Here is a 20,281-nt window from a genome sequence, read left to right as displayed (position 1 = left end):
ATGGTTAAAGGGAAAATAAGTTCTTTAGAGTGTTCTTGTGTTTTATGAAATGCTGAAATTGTTTCAAAATAAAAAGTTTGTTAAAAGGGCAAGAATAAAAAATCTTGATTGTCAATGTTATAGACAGGCCCAATAAAATATGAATTAAAAACGTTTATCAGATTTAGTAACTAGATAATAATTGTGGGCAATTACTGTAGAAGCTAAAAAAAAAACAGATGTGAGTTGGTGATACTGTATTATTTAAGATGGTCACAGAAGTTCTAGACAATGAAATAAAGGGAAAAAAGAGAAATTAGTGTATAAATATTGCAAAGGAGGGAAAAAAGTCATTTCACAAAGATGACAGTACTTTTTATATAGAAGCTCCAAAAGAAGAGACTAAAAAATACTGAATACTGGTCAGCTAACAAAATATAAAAGTTAGCTTTCCTATACAAAAAAAGTGATAAAAAGAAAATGGTAAAAATGGAAATCCCAATTAGCAATAAAATGTATGAGATAGCATTTTCCACCTATAAAAGTTTAAGAGATGTTTTTTAATAATAAAAAACAGCATTGGACTAAAAATGTGATTGGAATAAAGTATTGTTACAAACTTTTCACCAAGTAATTTAGCCATTTTATGCCAAAAACCTTAAAAGTGCTCGCAAATTTTGACTCTATAAATTGGAAAGGATTTTTCCTAAAGAAATAAGCAGAGGTGTATGCAAAGACTTACCTACATATGTTTGCTAAAGCATTTTACAAAACTAAAAATAACAAATAACCTAAATATCAAACAAAAAAAAAGGACTGGTTGAATAAACTGTAGAAGAGTTACACAACAGGATTGTATGCCACTGACCGAAATAACAATGTAAAAAATACGAATGGCCTGGAAACATGTTTTTGGCATAACATTAAATGAAAAATTTAGGCTACAAAAAATTGTGTGTGTGTGCATATGTGTGAATGTGTGTGTATAAAGGAAGAAAAGACTCTCTAAAAGGTTGTACACCACGTTAACCGATTTCAGTTCTGGGTAAGATAAAGTAAGCACTCTACCCTGTCTTTCCCAGTGACTGCAGCCATAAAACCTGGAAAGAATGTGTGAAGCAGCTACTTCAAGGCTCTGAAAAAGTAAATAGTAGGCATGAGATGGGAAACAAACAAAAAACAGAGTGACCAAAGAAAAACAACAAATGAAATGGCAAGTGTAAATTCAAACACATCAATAATTATATTCTAATTTAATCACACTGTGGTCAGAGAGAATGATACATGATACTGATGCTTTGAAATTTCTCAAGACTTCCTTTTCAACCAAGTCTTTGTTAATATCTGTAGATACTCAATGTGTGCATCAAAAGAAATGTATACTGTCTTACGTGCCTAGTGCAGAGTTTACATGTGTCTGCTAAAACAAAATTTTGATATCCAATGATCTAATTTGGAGATTTTTTTTTCCTGATTGATTTATGACCTTTCAAAGTCAGATTGTTAGGTACATACAAAGTCAATGTGTATTTTCTGGAGAACTATATCTTTTATTATAATTTAGTATCTTTATTACCTATTTCCATTAATGTCTTTTGTCTTTAAGTTTTTTATTTTTGCCTCATTTTCATACAAAGATACAGATTTATTTTTGACTACTATTTGTCTCTTATATTATCTCCCATACTTTCATTTTTGATCTGTCTTGCTTCTGTTTTATGTGTGTGTTCAGAAGCCATACACACGTGGACATGACAACTCCCTCCTTCTAGTGCCCAAAAGATATTATTTGTGGTTCATTAGAGCTCATCTTCCTTTCGCTTTGTACTGTGGTTGATAGTTTAAAAGGCTCCTATCCTAAACAGTTAATTCTTTGAGGGCAAAAATAGCCTTCAATGAGCTGCTCTAGCATATTGTTCACATAGTGATACACATTTAAGGAAATAAACAGCCTGTCTCCACTAAGCAATACTTTGAAATTCAGTCAAATTAAAATGAAATAAAGGCTCTCTAATGACATTTTCTGTAATAAAATATAAACATCAGCTATCTTAAAGGTTATTCACAAAGTAATAGTTTGAAGCATAATCCATTTAAAAATGGATTGATACATTAATAAGAAAGAACACCTGTATGGCAGAGAAGCAGCTATCCATCAGTAATTTGTGCTCCCACTTCAGGTATGTGGAATTGCTACTGAGATTTAACTTCTAAGTCATAAGTAATATCCCTGCAAATAGTTTTCCTCAGAGGAATATGCATCACTTCTAGCCTGGGGATATTAAGAAGCAGATAGGTCTTCTCCAGACTCTTTCTTCTTGAAAAGGCTGAAAGCAGCAGAATCCAAAGTCTGGCTTAAAAGATAGCAGAGTCTCAAGATAAAAGTAGCTTGGGCTTGGCGCAGTGGCTCACACCTGTAATACCAGCACTTTGGGAGACCGAGGCAGGCGGATCACCTGAGGTCAGGAGTTCAAGACCAGCCTGGCCAACATGGCGAAACCCCATCTCTTCTAAAAATACAAAAATTAGCCAGGAGCAGTGACACACACTGGTAGTCCCAGTTACTCATGAGGTTGAGGCAGGAGAACCACTTCAACCTGGGAGGCAGAGGATGCAGTGAGCCAAGATCACACCACTGCACTCCAGCCTGGGTGACAGAGTGAGACTCCACCTCAAATAAATAAATTGAATGAATGAATGAATGAATGAATGAACGAATGAAGCTTGGATTCCTGGTAGAACACTGCTTTGAACTGGTACATAAAAAAATAAAACTTCTATTGTGATAAGCCGCTAAAAATTAGAGGTTACTTTGTCTACCAGCTAACATTACCGTAACCTGTATAATTTGTCACTGTTATGTTTTAAAAAAAAAAAAAAAAAGGCAAATAGGAAATGTTTGTGGTATCTCCTATAGCAATTAACTATCAATTTTGACTCAGGTTCTTGAACAGTTGGAATATTCTTAAATTATTTAACATATCTTCCAACTATTACTAAACTCTCTTCAACAGTATTTTCAGAAACCAAGCCCTAAAGGCCAAGATGGCGAGCATTTAAGCACATACACACAAACACAAACTATGTTCTCTATTTCATATTCAATATTTTCTACTGGAAATAGAAAAATCTAAGTAAATTACTATTAATTTAGTAATGTCTCTCCATGTACACCAAAATATCTGAATTTTCATTTTCTTATTCACAAAGTAGGCTAGATCAAAGGCTTAAGTGGGCCTATGGATAGACTTCAGCAAGTATGTGAAGTTATAAGCAAATTTTGAATGTGCATATGTAGCACTTTTTTTTTTAACAGATTTCCAATGATCTATGACCTAGAAATGACTGACCACTATACCAGATAACTTGAGATAACTTCTTATTCCAAATTTCAGTGACCATAAATCTAATTATGCAAGCCTGAGGAAAATTCTGCATGATTTTGTATGGTTCAGACATGTAAATGACTATTACGAACCAGATGTCGCTGTAGATTAGGGGCCAGCAAAAGAAGGCCTATGCCATCTGGTTTTATAAATAAAGTTTTATTGGAGCACAGCCACATTCATAATTTTATTAATCATCTATAGCTAGTTTCATGCTACGTGAGAAGAGACAGCTGTGACAGGACATATCACTTGCAAAGCCTAAAATATTTACTGACTGACCCTTTATAGAAAATGTTTGCTAACCCCTGTGCTAGATGATGACAATCAAAGATGACTAAGTCACAGCCAGGAACAGTGGCTCACACTTGTAATCCCAGCACTTTGGGAGGTCGACGTGGGCAGATCACCTGAGGTCAGGAGTTTGAGACCAGTCTGGCAACATGGTGAAACCCCGTCTCTAATAACAATACAAAATTTAGCTGGGAATGGTGACAGATGCTTGGAATCCCAGCTACTCGGGAGGCTGAGGCAGGAGAATCTCATGAACCTGGTGGAGGGAGGTTCCAGTGAGCCAAGATCATGCCACTGCACTCTAGCCTGTGCGACAGAGTGAGACTTCATCTCGGGAAAAAAAAAAAAAAAAGCCCAAGTCATATCTTCTCACCCAGTGGGCAACACGGATTTTAGTTTAACTGTACCCTAAATATTTCTATTAAAGTATGTGGTAGAGAAATTATCTCTACCATGAAAGAACTGTAATATGATTCCGAAGCAGGATATGGCTGCCAAAAATTAGTCCTTAAATAATCGTATGACTTAACTGTTAAATAACAAAATGATTTACCATCGTATACACACACACACACACACACAGACACACACACACACACTGAGAAAAAGAGAAAGGAAAAGGAAAGAGATAATTATATGACAATACCAAGACAGCTGAAGCTATACAATGGAACATAAAATTTGTCTCTGAGCTTCCTCTAGCAGGCAAAAAAAGTAGGGATTTTTTTTTTAAATGAGTAACTACTTGGAAAAAAATAACAGTTAATTAAGAGATGATGAAAAAAACTAAATGATTTTAAACTTTTTAAAAAATTAAAATAACTTAAATTTTTCAAAAATTAAAATGTCCTTTAAAGCCATTTTAGAGACATGCAGAAACAGCCCACCAACTGCAGCTTTTTATAAGGTACTTCAATAAAAGTGAAGGGTATATAATTCAGAGAGTACAGAACTGAGTAACCCAGGTATCCAGTTTAGAAGTGGTTTCACTTTACACCGAAATAAAATGCAGAAGGCACTGAAGAAGCATGCATACATGAATGAATGAATGAATGCAATACACTTAAACTCTCTGTAAGTAGAAACTGTCAGCATGTCTTACAGGAGGTACTAAGCCCACAATTTAAAACTTTACTGTTATTAATAAAGTTATTAATGACAATATTAATAAACTGTTATTCACAGTAAAGTTCTTGGCCTATATAACATTAACTGAAAGAAAATGTTTGCTTCAAATCAGTCAGATCCAAACTCTTTTAACCTTCGCCCAGTAAGAAATATTACATTGTAATGCAGCACAAGCATATACATTCATATACTTTCTTGAAATATTACTAAGTTTTAATATAAGCAAACATGCTATGTGGCTTTCTATTCAATGCCATATAGTTTTAAATGCTTGCCATGACCCACTAAAGTGTTTTAACAATAAACTAACTGGTCAGGATCCTTGGTTTGAAAAAGACTATTCTAGATGCCAAGAATAGAGATTGCCAAGCGGATGCTGGATGTTACATTCTTTTCCTAATAGAGAACTACCTATTCTTCAAAAGATTAAAACAACTGTCTATTGCCAACACAAAAACTTCTCAAAAATCATCTCTGGATTTATACAAATGCCCAAACTGCAAAACTGTAAACACAGATGCTGGGAGAAATAACCTCCCCAGAAAATTTCAAAAGCAGGAATTTATCTCTACCATGAAAGAACTGTAATTAATATAATTCCCAAGAAGGATAAGGTTGCCTGAAAAGACTCCTCAAATAACCATACGAGTTAACCTTTAAATAATGACATGATTTACTATTATCCAACTGGATTCTGAAATTATCCCTTTTTTTTACTTTTGGCAAAATTAAGTTTAGCTGCTCTGCCACCCAGTAACTGGCCAACAGCTTCAGTTACTTCTTAACTGTGATTTATGTCAGCATAAAAGAGACTATGAGTCCTCCTGTTAGGTAAAAGGTAGAAAAGCACATGCTAATCTAAAAACTACCTCAAGTAGTTCAGGTAGAACACAATTCTGTTAAATGCTACTAAAAACAGGATGTTTTAGAACGGGCGTGGTGGGTCACATCTGTAATCCCAGCACTTTGGGAGGCCTAGGCGGGTGGATCACGTGAGGCCAGGAGTTCAAGACCAGCCTGGCCAACATGGTGAAACGCCATCTCTACAAAAATTAGCCGGGCATGGTGGTGCAGCTACTTGGGAGGCTGATGCAGAAGAATCGCTTGAACCCGGGAGGCAGAGGTTGCAGAGAGCTGAGATCACACCACTGTACTCCAGCTTGGGCCACAGAGTGAGAATGGGTCTCAAAAAAGAAAAAAAAAAAAAAAGAATGTTTTATGTTATATTGATGATTTCATGTTTTGTGCCACAAAAATAGGCCAATTCTCCCAATTCTGAATAACAGTCTAAATTCTAATACAGACAATAAAGAATAATTAAAAGTCTGGGACCTATTTTGAGTACATGCAGGTTACCCCATAGAAGGTTACTATGAAATCAACAATTGACAATAGCTTTAATTTTTTTGTTTTTTCTTAGGAAAAACAAAATATAGAACAAGCCAACAATTAAACCTACAATTGATTATTCTTTGCCAGGACATTGAGAGAGACTCCAATGCTTCTATACACGAGCTGCTATAGCAACTCTTCAGAAAATATGTAATCATAAATTTGGAGGGACAAAAGGATTGCCTGTTTAAAAAGAACATTTACAGTTTAATTCATAATTTAATTTAATTTCTCAGGATTTTTCGCAAGGAGTTATTAAGAAAAAGTTTTTAAAATTCTGGAACCATCACACAACTCTAAGCACAAATAGAAACATTTAGAAGTAAAACATCTTCTTCTGACACCTTTCCCAGCTTATAACAATTCATCCATCCAGAAGCCAGACGGGTAACAAAGACCTGTTAAATAGAGTTCTGAAGAACACAAAGCATCAGTACTCATGTCACTATAGACTAGTTAACAGTGTTCAATTCAAATGTAACTTAGGACATGTATTTGAGGGAAGGGGTCTATAAAATGATACACCTAATTCTAGTCTTTTACAAGTAAATGGTGCCAAAAGACTGCCAAAAAGTAATGAGAGTAGCAGAAAGCTTATAAAACTTCAGCACAGAAAACAACTATATATCAATGTCTAATACATCTCACAAAAATAGGAGTCACTAATAAATAAAATCAAAACAAAAGTGACTGATAAACAACTCCTAACTGTAAAAAGGCAGCAATGCATCTTGGCCACAGAGCTGACATGTGATGATCAGTTTTTTTCTTTAAATGTTTACGAAGAAACTGTTTCATGCAACCCACTACTGTCCCACCTAAATAAAAACTTCAGGAAATAAAAGAGATGATATATAAGGTCTGTTTCAGTTACAAAACTCTGTGATTCCATTAGTGAATTTTAGCGCTTCCAGAAACTCAGAATAATCTAGTGTCTCTTCTCTGTTATCAAGACACAAGGGGAACAAAGAGACTCTTAGTCTTTTGCTTAAACTGTAAGAAAGAAACTCAAAGAACAACTTACTGCAAAAGAGGATCAAAATTTGAATGAAAGCCATTTGTGAAGGCTCTGGACCCAGTTTGTTCAGAAGTCACGCACAAGTACACATGCACATACAGCTTAAAAGTTTTATGATACTAAAAATATATATTCTACAAAGGACTAAAACAATGATCAATTTTTTTTTTTGAGACAGAGTCTTACTCTGTCACCCAGGCTGGAATGCAGTGGCATTATCTCGGCTCACTACAACCCCCGCCTCCGGGGTTCAAGTGATTCTCCTGTCTCAGCCTCCGGAGTAGCTGAGATTACAGGTGCATGCCACCACGCCCGGCTAATTTTTGTATTTTTAGTAGAGACATGGTTTCACCATGTTGGCCAGGCTGGTCTTGAACTCCTGACCTCAAGTGATCCACCCACCTTGGCCTCCCAAAGCACTGGGATTACAGGCATGAGCCACCATGCCCGGCCAAAAATTGAAGTTTGATTTTATCGATCCCATTAGAAGTTACCTGGTGGTAAGTCAGGATCTGTAGGAGCAGCCTGCTGAATTCTCCGTGGTTTGATTGATGATTTTGTGTTCTCAGTAGTACTACGGTTGGTGGAATTAGAACCACAGCTTTCATGGTCATCCTATTTTTATTTTAAAGAAAGAAAAAGAAAACCATCAATCATATTCAACAATTAAGAAAAAAATTTTATATATGCAGTTTGTGGTAGCTACAGGAGAAAGATCAACATAATTTTATTTTTAGCTCTAAAAACTACATAACCAATTTTCATAATTTGCATTCTCAAACAGCATTTAAAAATATTAATAACTAGTAGTTTAAAACTATAAATTCTTCTTTCTTTAGCTGATGTCAAAACAAACTACTTGACAGTCTCCAAAGAATTCTTATTTATGGCTCTAGCAAAAGAAAAAATTACTTAATGAAAGCTTTTAAACAACATCCATCTCTATGTAAGTGCAAAATAAATAAAAAGGTTCTTAATTTTTCCCCTATTTGTTGTTTATATGTTAAAACACTATTTTCAATCCAAGCTATCTTGGTCATCTTTAATGATTAATCTTAATCACCCTTATAATCCTCTCCATCCTACTAAACAATGTATACTAAATTATCATTCATGTTAGGTATAAGTTTTAACTGGGTTTCAATATGAGTAACAGAAACAAATAAATTATACATATTTTTGAAATTTATCCCTTTATTTATAATTGCAAATGAGTACTTTTTTCCTGTCCTGATTCAACATTTATGTAATGCTCTTACATGCCAATTGCTGGATTTACAAGGATAAATTAGATATATTTATCTTTGTATCCTGTCCTTAGGGACTTCAGAATCTATCAAACACATATATAACTAATTCTACAACAGCAATACTTTTGTTTGTTTTTAAGTAATAAGGAGCATAAAAAGAGTCATTATGTTTGGGAGAACTAGAAAGATCAGGCCATTCAAAATCAAATGTAGAAATGTTTTAGGTTTAGACTGGGGCTAATTGAGGTGTGGAGGGAGGGACCATAAGCAAAAGCAAAACAGTATCAACATATGTAGCACATATAAAGAATGATGATTAGTCAAATAAGGCCAGAGTGTACAGTATCTAAGATGGAAGAAGTTAAAGGCACAGATCTTTCAATAAAAATGGGGTAATGTTAACAACTATAGAGATATTCTCAGTCCTCATTCTAGTTGGCCTGTTTCAGGATTTGGTAATTAGGAGGAGGCTGCCACTAACCTATTAGAAAGGAGATTTAGCAGTTCCCACAGAAAGAGAGAATTGGGAGCAGTAAATGAGTAGCTCAGAGTGAATGAGAAATTACAGTGGAGTCAATAAAAATAAACTGCACTTTCACGAAGATAGGCATTACAAAGAGAAAATAGGTGGAGTAGTAACATGAGGGAAAATCATCTGGCAACTAAAACTTCTTATTCCTTTTTTGAGGATAAAAGAATACATTTTTTCTTGAAGTAAAAATGCATATGTGGAGTGAGAGATCAAAGATACCAATTTTACAAAGGGTAGTTGAGAGTGCACTGCGCACCATGAATTCATTAATCAATAATAACACTATTTTATAGTGATGAATAATCATCACTAGTTTACCAAACTCACAGGGTATTAGAGGCAAATAAGAACGATAATAAGACCTCTTTAAGAAAATTTTTATTCACTATCGCACTAAGAGAAATATACAATAAACGGTGTTTTACAAAATTGCATGGCTTCAGATGGTAGTGATACATTAGAAAAAAATTTGTTTGAAACTTCATATAAACAAAATGACTTGCAACCATAAACAAGAGTGAAAATTTTCTCACAACCTTATGTTCATTTTAAGTTAATGAAAAACAAACACCACAGGTTTCATTCCACAAAATAACTTCACTATTCAATCTTCATAAAGATATCTTCTGTTATTTGGGGGATGTTACGGTCTTAAATACTAAAAGACTACTACCGTGAATAAAGCCTTACTGTAATTACTTTTAGTTCAACTTAAATCCTTAAAAATGTCCACAGTCATACACTTCTGCACAACATTAACACTGAAAGCACATTATTAATTTTTGAAACATATGGTTGTCTCAAAAGCCCAGAAGTAAAACATGTTCATTAAAGAGATGTGAAAAAGTTCCAAGTGAACTGCCAAAACTAGCATAATTATGAAAATATTTAACACTGAAACCATCTGAAATCACATACTGTATATAGATTATGGTGATGTCATAATAAACATTCCAGCCAAAATGCACTAAAACTACTGCAGTCCAATAAATCTGGCATATGTGAGATGACAAACATTTTAAAGCAAAAGAAAGAACAAGTTATTTTTACTCTATTTTTTAAAAATTATTAGCAGCAAAATGGGATTAAATGAAAAGGATGAGTTTTCAAATTTTTGTTAAAAAAAAAAAAGTGACTAAGGCTTCCCTGCAAACTACATGTATTTATTATTCAAAAGAGAAACAAACTAAATAACTTTATTTGCTTAAACAAAATTTATTCTAAAAACCTGAAATTTTTGTGTGCTCAAAAAATGAGCATTAATCATGGTACTCACAGGAATATATACTATAAACCAAACATTACCAAACACATAAACACTTCTTTCTTAATTATGGTTAGGAAACTTTGACAATGTATACACTATAATTAGAAATTAATCCTTTCAATGATTTGAACTTGTTTTCATTTCAATTACATTTTAGTTGTATCCAATAAAAGTGAGTTTCCATTCAAATCATGCCCCAATCAAATTAAATAAAAATAAAGCCAAATAAGAATAATTATAATATTTACTATTAAGACGGAAATTATTTCCATTAGTTTTGAATTCATCATCTGCTTTTAACCAGTAGGCATCACTGTGGACTATTACACAGTTTTCATTCACTGAAAGCCTTTAATTACTAATAAAAGAAACTCTGTTCTCAAAAATACTAGCTAAAATATTTTCAGATAATTTTTAACACCAAACACATTACAGTTATATCTTATTTAGGTTGCAACTTTTTCCAAAATGTCTGGTAAGTATATTTCATGGCCAAAGAATGTTTTCTCTTGGGGACCACATAGCTATTTCTGAAAATACTGCCATTTACTCCTCATGAAACAAGCAAGAATGTCATTTCCTTACAAAAGTTCCTAACAGAGGAAAAATGTGTGGCAAACACTGCATGTAAATAGACCATTACTTTCATACTGACAGATCATGAGTTTATGTTGCACACTTTTCTCCCTGTCCCTCATAGGGCTAGTCAACTAAAACTAGAAAACCATCAACTCCTAGATTCACAATAGTGTGAATAAAATTGAGAATAAAACTGAAAACAAGTAACTAAATCATTCAAGTCCTCGTCTAAAATTACAAGAGCAAGAAGTTAAGATGCAGGAAAGAGCTGAAGAAGGAGAAAATGAACAGTGAAACTAAGAGGTGATGTACTTTATGCTCAACCCTGTGGCACCAAACCTCGCAAGCAGAAAAGAACTAAGACTCACCTGTCAACTCTGATCACCAAAGGGGCTTAGAAATGAACTGCTACAAGGCTCTTAGGAACATTCACCTCTATCCTCTCCAGTAGCAAGTACAATGATAACTGCCAGATGCAATGAAGAATCTCTGAGAGTAACACTGCACACTTCAAAGTCAGAAAGCTAAATAAAGTCATTTACTCAGAGGTACACTTGGAGAGCACAAGAGAGAGCCAGGGAAAACACATTCACTAAGTTTCATGGTAAAAATAGAAATCTGACTCAACTCTACCTTAAGAGCAATATTTAAAACCTTAGCTTTAATCATAAAAAAATATATATATGTATATATATCAAGCATGCTTAAATAAAGAGGAATGTGTAACACCAATCTCTTCACACATCAACTTTAGTCCACAAGGGAGGCTGCTTCCATCTTCTCTCCTATCAAGAGTAGAAATAAGGGGTTATGATAGGCTGGAAAAAGGAAAAAGAAATGACCCTCCCTTGTATTATTTTCACTTGATCATCTCAAAGGAAGATATAACTAACCTGAATGACCAAAAGCTGAACATTCATTGGGCCCATTTTAATAATAAAGGAGATGACTGTACTCACTGTGAACACTTCTATGTGCTTTTCTAATCGCTTCTCTTCTAATCTCTGAGACCCATGCTACTCAGTAAAAGGACCAGAGCCATTTTCCCAGATGACTCAACCATTAGCCATCTCTCCTCTGCCTTCTTTTCACCCACATAGCCCCCGACCCATGATATTGCCCCAGCCACAGAATGATCAAACTATTGAACTATGCCACAACATCTATCAGAGAAATAGCAAAACATGTTAGGAAAAATTTGTTCTTTATAGCTACCTATGACATTCCTTTCCTTCATATTGGTGGGTGTGTATCAGATTGCCACCTCCCTCTCCCACTTTTTTTAAACAACAGAATTGAAACTGTGAGATCCACTCGAAGATTTAGAAGGTGAAATAGGCAGAAATTCAGGGAGGAAAAAAAAAAAGTAAATACAGAACTACCCTGGTCTAAACCACATTCTACCATCTAATTTTTACCAGAATTCGCTGGGGGGAATTGGGTTATTGAACAGATCAATTTAGCTGCACTTTGTTTTCTTGTATACAACTTCCCTCAGCAACAGATGTCCGAGCAAAGTAAAGTATGTGTTAGGCACCTCAGGGAAAAAAAAAAAAAAGTAGTAAAATAGAAGATATCTTTATCTAAGTATTTTACCTATTTACTCAAATAACAAAACCTACGTATACATTAAAAAGTTAGTAATTTAAGAGTTAATCAGGCCAGGCATGGTGGCTCACACCTATAATCCCAGCACTTTGGGAGGCAGGTGGATTGCCTGAGGTCAGGAGTTCGAGACCAGTGTGGCCAACATGGTGTAACCCTGTCTCTACTAAAACTTCAAAAAAAATTAGCCGGGTGTGGTACTGTGCACCTGTAATTCCAGCTACTCAGGAGGCTGAGGCAGGGGAATCGCTTGAACCAGGGAGGTGGAGGTTACAGTGAGCCAAGATCGTGCCACTGCACTCCTGCCTGGGTGACAAAGAGAGACTCCAACTCAAAAAAAAAAAAAAAAAAAGTTTATCAGTGATTATATACATCACAAAGAAAAAAGAAATAGCAGTTCCCTTTACTGAGCACATATACATACCACGCAGCAAGTATTTCAAGGGTAAGAAAAGTAGGGCTTCTCTTAAGAAAAGTGGAGAGTAGGCATAAACTAAAAATAAAATTGTTAGCCCCCAAAACTATCTGAATGGGCTCAAGCCATGGGCATTCCAAACTTAACCTCGAAAACTACTTCAGGCTATGATGGGAGTGGGAAGTCAGACATGCCTCATCATATCCACCTCTCTTTGAAATTCAGGCACAACTGACCTGTATTAACATTAAAACAGAAATCTTAAGGCTTTTTGTAGCAATAAGACACCAAATTCCACCCTGACTCCAGTATTGCATCACATGACACAGATCACAGGCCCTGAAAGAAATCAAAGTATAACCCTTATACATATTTTGAAATGGCCCTACAAAGCTGTCTCTTGTGGGGAAAAATCTATATTCTGTAAAGAATCCCTTTCCCTTTCCAGGCTTTTCTCTGATCCAGGAGAGAATTAACTAAGAGACCGGCACCTTTTTAAATGTGATTAAGAAATAATTACAATCTGTTCTTTCTGAAGCCTGCTACCTGGAAACTTCATCTGCATCATAAGAACTTTGTTCTCCATAATTCCTTATCTTAACTCAGGCATTCCCTTCTATGGATTCCAGGTCTTTAGATAAATTCTTTCAACCAACTGCAAATCTTTGATTCCACCTATTACTTGGAAGCCCCTTCCTCCTCACGTTGTCCTGCTTTTCCAGACCAAACCAATGTACATCCGATATATATTGATTGATGTCTTATGTCTCCGTAAAATGCACAAAACCAAGGTATAGCCTGACCACCTTGGGCACACGTCATCAGGACCTCCTGAGGTTTGTTCTTAACCTCGGCAAAATAAACTTCTAAATTGAGACTTGTCTCAGATACTTTTTGGTTTACAAACAGAAAGAAGGAAGGCAGAGATGGATGAAAAAGAGACAAACAGAAAAAACTTTGTAACACTTTCAACATGTCACATACTGCTAAAGACATCATGTTCATATCTCTCTTAATCCTCCTAATCGACTCTATGAATGCAAGAATATCCTCATTTTATAGATGAAGAAACTAAGGCATAAAGAGATTACATGCTTCAAAATCACACAGCTATTAAGTGCCTAATCCTAAGCACTTTGCCCTACTGCCTCCCTATGAGAAAAAGGTAACTGAGAAGTACAATACTGTATTAACAACCCATCCTTTCCTAACCTATCCAACCTAACCTTTTCTTATCCTGAGAAAGGAAAATTCAGAGTGAAATTGAGTAGTCAGGAAAACATCACAAAGAACAAGAGATTTGAAAAGATTGTGCCCTGCAGGATTGAAAAAGGAAAGGTTGAACAAAGAAAGGTAACATGCCTTACTGAAATAATGGATGGCCCAATGTAGGTTAAATAGAGAGCAGTGAAATATCAAGCTGTAAAAAGAAACTAGGGCAAATGGCAGAGGGTCTATTCGTCCAAGAAGTTTAAACTTTATTCTGTATATTAAACAAGCCAATGAAACTCATGAATGAGAGAATAATAAGATGAAGCATTTCATTTAGGAAGAAGACTCTTCTGAGTATTTAGCCAAGAGCAAAAGCAGAAATATCAGCAATAGATTATTATAAAAGTTTAGAAATTAAATAATGAGGGAAGTAGCACTGAGAAAAGAATTTTTATGTGAGCACCTCAAACTGAACAAGTCTAAAACAAAACTCATAACTCTGCAACTGATTCAGCCCCTTTTTCTCCTTCTCCCATTGTTTCCCCCAAAATCCTCTGTCCTTTATTCCCTAATTCAGTTAATGACACTATTATCTTCTCAGTCTCCTAGGAAAGAATATAATCTAACTTTTATGTCTGCTCTAACATTGCAAATTGATGCTAATGAGGTTTGCAAATTTCAGGACAGAAAAACAGATGCTTGACCATGAGTCATATAGGATGACACTACTCTCTAAGCTCTACACTACCCAGGAAATTACCAACTGATTTTTTTTTAAGATCTGATATTTAAGGTAAAATGGTAAATTCAATTTTTTTTTTTTCTTTCCTGAGACAGGGTCTCACTCTGTCACTCAGTCTGGAGTACAGTGGCACAATCTCAGCTCACTGCAACCTCCACCTCCCGGGTTCAAGCAATTCTCCTGCCTCAACCTCTCGAGTAGCTGGGATTACAGGTGCGCGCAACCACGCCCAGCTAATTTTTGTATTTTTAGTAGAGATTGGGTTTCACCATATTGGCCGGGCTGGTCTCAAACTCCTGACCTTAAGTAATCTGCCTGCCTCGGCCTCCCAAAGTGCTAGGATTACAGACATGAGCCACCGTGCCTGGCCTAGTACATTCAAATTTTGATAGGTGGTATTTCAGTAAACGCATGATATACAATTATATATGTGCACAGGAAAGCTGAACGTGTACTAGAAGAGACTGAAATGGAGATCAGTTATATAAAGACTTAGGACTCATTTAAAATACAAGTGATGTACAAGTGATATTTGAAGCAGGGCTTTGTAGCATGCTCCTGTAATCTCAGCTACTCAGGAGGCTGAGGGTGGGGAACTGCTTGAACCCAAGAGTTGGCAGCCAGCCTGGGCTACATAATCAGATACCATCTCTTAAAAAAAAAAAAAAAAAGTTATATCTGAAGCTTTTAGATTTCCAATAAAAAGAAAAAAGGATTTATACTTCTGATAAAGGCTGACTAGATAAAAACATTGAGGATGGGGGAGGACAAGAAATACTAGCAATAACGTAAAAAAGAGAAAAATTTTAACCAGGCTCAAAGCATTAGTCAGATTGAGAAAGACATGTTACCATGCAACAGATGCAAAACCTGGCAGATAAGGAATAAAGAGAACTCAAAATGGTCACGTAAGACGGGAGACTGTTACCAAGCTCGACACTTAAAACCAGTAATAGAGTGAAGCCCCAATTTTGAAGGAGGCAGAAAAAACTGCCAACTGCTGATTAGAATTAACATACTGAAGAATGCATCAGAACCTCTCAACAGCAAAATCAAGCAGAAGAAAGAACTAGTGAGACTGAAAACAGGCTATTTGAAAATACACACAGGAGACAAAAGAAAAAAGAATAATAAAGATTGAAACACACCTACAAGATCTAGAAATAATACTCAATGACATAATAGTTTGAACAATAAATACAGAATGCAGAAGGAGAAAATTAAGAAATAAAATGTGAGAAAAGAAGGTAATGTAGACAGTCAGTGAAGAGGAAACCTATAGATAACATATGTCTTTGAAGGGGAGTATCAGAATAACAAAAAAATTAACTTTTACTACTTATTTTATTTACTTCTGTACCATCTGAATTATTTTGCAACAAGCATTACTTTCACGGCAGCCATAAGAAGTCAAATACTTAATCTCATGCAGTTGTAGTTTCATTAAGTATGAAATTAAGACTGTTCTAGAAAACTCAGGATATAATTCCCAAACTGTACTATAATAGAAGAAAGAATTAAAGTTTTCACAGAAAAATTTCATGCATCCATTCCAAAACACTTCAAAATATTTGACTGGATAGTAAATTTCTTAGTACCTTAAGATGTTAATAACCTACTAACAGGATATAACAAATCACGTATTTTAAGATAATCAAAGAACTAAAAAAAATTTCATGGGGCCAGGTGCTTTGGCTGATGCCTGTAATCCCAGCACTTTGGGAGGCTGAGGCAGGAGGACTACTTGAGCCCAGGACTTCAAGACAAGCCTAGGGAACACAATGAAACCCAGTCTCTACTAAAAAATTAAAAATTAAAAAATTAGCTGGGCATGGTGGTGCATGCCTATACTCCTAGCTACTTGGGAAGCTGTGGCGGGGGGATCGCTTGAGCCCAGCAGTTTGAGGGTGCAGAGATCTGTGACTGTGCCACCACACCCCTGCCTGTGTGGACAGAGCAAGACCTTGCCTAAATTTTTTTTAAAAAAACTTTTTTAATTTAAAAAAAATTTGTTTTAATTTAATTAAAACAATTAGAAATTCATGGAAAAAGGAGCAAGAGAATTTTTTTCAAATGTATTTAGAATCTTTTTAGAAGTAAACTATATGCGCTCTAAAGTTTTCTGCCAATACTCTTCCAATTTCCTTCTCAAGTTCAACACACCGAATATAACAACCTCTCTTGGGCCATTCTGATTATAATCTCCAAGAACCATAACCCTGAATAGTAATGATAATTTACTCAGTAATAGTAGGTCATTCTGTCATTCTCAGATCAACCTACTGTGAATTCTAGACATGTGTAAATACCTGTGTATACACATGCATACATAACAAATTATTAGAAAATGTATATATATACACGCATACTCTAATAATTTATTAGATACCTACATACTCTAATAATTGACAAATGTCATTATTAACTTGTACTTGTGTCTCAAAATCACAAAATGACTCCTTTTCTTTTGAGACACGCTCTCATTCTGTCACCCAGGCTGGCAGTGGTGTGATCACAGCTCACGGCAGTATCAACCTTCCAGGCTCAATCCATCTGCCTGCCTCGGCCTTCAGAGTAGCTGGGACTAAAGGTGTGTGCCACCAAGCCCAGCTAATTTTTGTATTGTTTTGTAGACATGGGGTTTGACCATGTTGCCCCAGCTGGTCTCTAACTCCTGGGCTCAGGCAATCCACCCACCTCAGGCTCCCAATGTACAGGGATTACAGGAGTGAGCCACCATACCCAGTCTGACTCCATTTATTTAAGGGCTCATATTATGTAGGTATTATGTTATCAAAATATCTGCTAATTTAACACTGAATAATACTTCATCTTTCTTGTGTGTTTCTACATAAAGCCAAAGTAAATATACACAATAACTATCTTGTCTACACTGAAAATGTCAACTCCTTGACATCAGTAACTGCAAGCTTTCTAAATTTTAGCAATTACCAACATGCAAATTCCTATAACAATCTAGAAATATATATATATATATAATTTTTAAATTATTTTATGCTTTTAATTTTAATCAAATTAAATGTCACTTTTAAATGATCATATACTTTAAAATAAGAGTAGCCAAACTTTCTATAAAGGGCCAGACAATAAATATTTTAGGCTTGCAAGCCATTTAGGCTTTATCAAAATAATATGGTTTGGCTCTGTGTACCAATCCAAATCTCATGTAGAATTGTAGTTCCCACGCATCAAATGAGGGACCTGGTGGGAGGTGACTGGATCATGAGGGTGGTTTCCCCCAAGCTGTTCTCATGATAGTGAGTGAGTTCTCATGAGATCTGATGGTTTTTAAAGTGTGGCATTCCCCCAACCCCTGCTGCCACATAAGATGTGCCCTGCTTTCCCTTTGCCTTCTGCCATAACTGTAAGTTTTCTGAGGCCTCCCCAGCAACGCAGAACTGTGAGTCAAACGTTTTCTTTATAAATTACCCAGTCTCAGGTAGTTCTCTATAGCAATGTGAAAACGGACTAATACATGCAACTTCTCAATTCTGCCACTGAAGCATGAAAGCAACCAAACACAGTATTTATACAAGTAAGAGTGGCTGTGTTCCAAAAAAATGTTATTTACAAAAACTGGTAGTGAGCCCATGGGGCATACTTTGATTACCCCTACACTAAATCATCTGTCTTTATAAAACATTTACAGAATAAACTATAAAACCTATAAATGCTTTGTAACCTAATGATTTCATTATAAAAGGCAAAAAGTTCAGACCACAAATATGTCTGAATTATAAGAAAATCTATAAAACAGCTAGGGAAGAAAAAAGTACAAAATTTATGCTTGGCAAAAGTACAGCAAAGAAGACAAGGTATTTCTTCTGTTATTCCTTAACAGTTCTAATGAAAGACTAAAGGGTTAATAAAAGAAAGAAAAGGAAAGGAAGTATCTGTAAGAAAATGGGCTGAAGAGGATTCCAGAGGTTCAAGGGAGAAGAAAAATAGAAATCTTTCTGAAAATAAATAATATATGTAAGAGCTACATAACATAAAACAGCATTTTTCCAAACATATGCAAAAGTAAAAGTCAAAATCTAGCCAACATGATAAAGATCTAAAAGTGTCATGGGAAAACAATGGGAGCATGGGAGGAAAAAAACGGGAAATATCTTCTAATCATATATAATTCCAAAACAACAAACTCCAGGAGTATTCAATGTATAAGAAGAAAAGAATGCATTTCAGATAAATTTGCAGTAAAGCACAAAAGAATTTTCTCAGCAGTACTTTTTTTTTTTTTTTTTTTTTTTTTTGAGACGGAGTCTCGCTCTGTCCCCCGGGCTGGAGTGCAGTGGCCGGACCTCAGCTCACTGCAAGCTCCGCCTCCCGGGTTCACGCCATTCTCCTGCCTCAGCCTCCCGAGTAGCTGGGACTACAGGCGCCCACCTCCTCAGCAGTACTTTTGATGCCAATTGAGATTTTAAAGATTTTAAGAATTGAAGTAAAGGATATGAGGGTTAAATTATACATGACAATACTAGCAAAAATAATACAGATTGTTGTTGTTCTTGTTGTTGTGTCCAAGGCATTCCAAAATTTATGGATTTATTATACCTTAAGTTCTAGGGTACATGTGCACAACGTGCAAGTTTGTTATATAGGTATCACGTGGCATGTTGGTTTGCTGCACCCATTAACTCATCATTTACATTAGGTATTTCTCCTAATGCTAACCCTCCCCCTGCCCCCCAAACCACGATAGGAGATGGGGTATGATGTTTCCCACCCTGTGTCCAAGTGTTCTCATTGTTCAATTCCCACCTATGCATGAGCACATGCGGTGTTTGGTTTTCTATCCTTGTGACAGTTTGCTCAGAATGATGGTTTCCAGTTGCATCCATGTCCCTGCAAAGGACATGAACTCATCCTTTCTTATGGCTGCATAGTATTCCATGGTGTATATGTGCCACATTTCTTAATCCAGTCTATCATTGATGGACACTTGGGTTGGTTCCAAGTCTTTGCTATTGTGAATAGTGCCGTAATAAACACACGTGTGCTTGTGTCTTTATAGTAGCATGATTTATATTCTTTTGGGTATATACTCAGTAATGGGATAGATGGGTCAAATGGTATTTCTAGCTCTAGATCATTGAGAAATCGCCACGTTGTCTTCCACAATGGCTGAACTAGTTTACACTCCCACCAGTACTGTAAAAGCGTTCCTATTTCTCCACATCCTCTCCAGCATCTGTTGTTTCCTGACTTTTTAATGATCACCATTCTAACTGGTGTGAGATGGTATTTCATTGTGGTCTTGATTTGCATCTCTCTGATGACCAGTGATGATGAGGATTTTTTAACTGTCTGTCCTTTGCCCACTTTTTGATGGGGTTAAGTTCTTTGCAGATTCTGGATACTAGGCCTTTGTCAGATGGGTAGATTGCAAAAATTTTCTCCCATTCTGTAGGCTGCCTGTCCACTCTGGTGGCAGTTTCTTTTGCTGTGCAGAAGCTCT

At 35.7% G+C, this 20,281-nt stretch overlaps 1 protein-coding gene across 1 annotated transcript in view; it reads right to left on the bottom strand.

The window, feature by feature from the left end:
* VPS13B (vacuolar protein sorting 13 homolog B) overlaps nucleotides 1-20,281 on the bottom strand; it is an 858,817-nt gene that overhangs the window by 804,949 nt on the left and 33,587 nt on the right. The window contains exon 3 of the mRNA XM_025394335.1: nucleotides 7,692-7,812. Within this exon, the coding sequence (XP_025250120.1) occupies nucleotides 7,692-7,812 (121 nt within the window). The remainder of the gene's footprint in view (nucleotides 1-7,691; nucleotides 7,813-20,281) is intronic.

The sequence above is a fragment of the Theropithecus gelada genome, chromosome 8 (genome assembly GCF_003255815.1).
Source record: "Theropithecus gelada isolate Dixy chromosome 8, Tgel_1.0, whole genome shotgun sequence".
In the NCBI taxonomy this organism is placed as follows: domain Eukaryota; kingdom Metazoa; phylum Chordata; class Mammalia; order Primates; family Cercopithecidae; genus Theropithecus; species Theropithecus gelada.
Note: the sequence above shows the minus strand (reverse complement) of the source record. Positions and strands in the feature narration are given on the sequence as shown.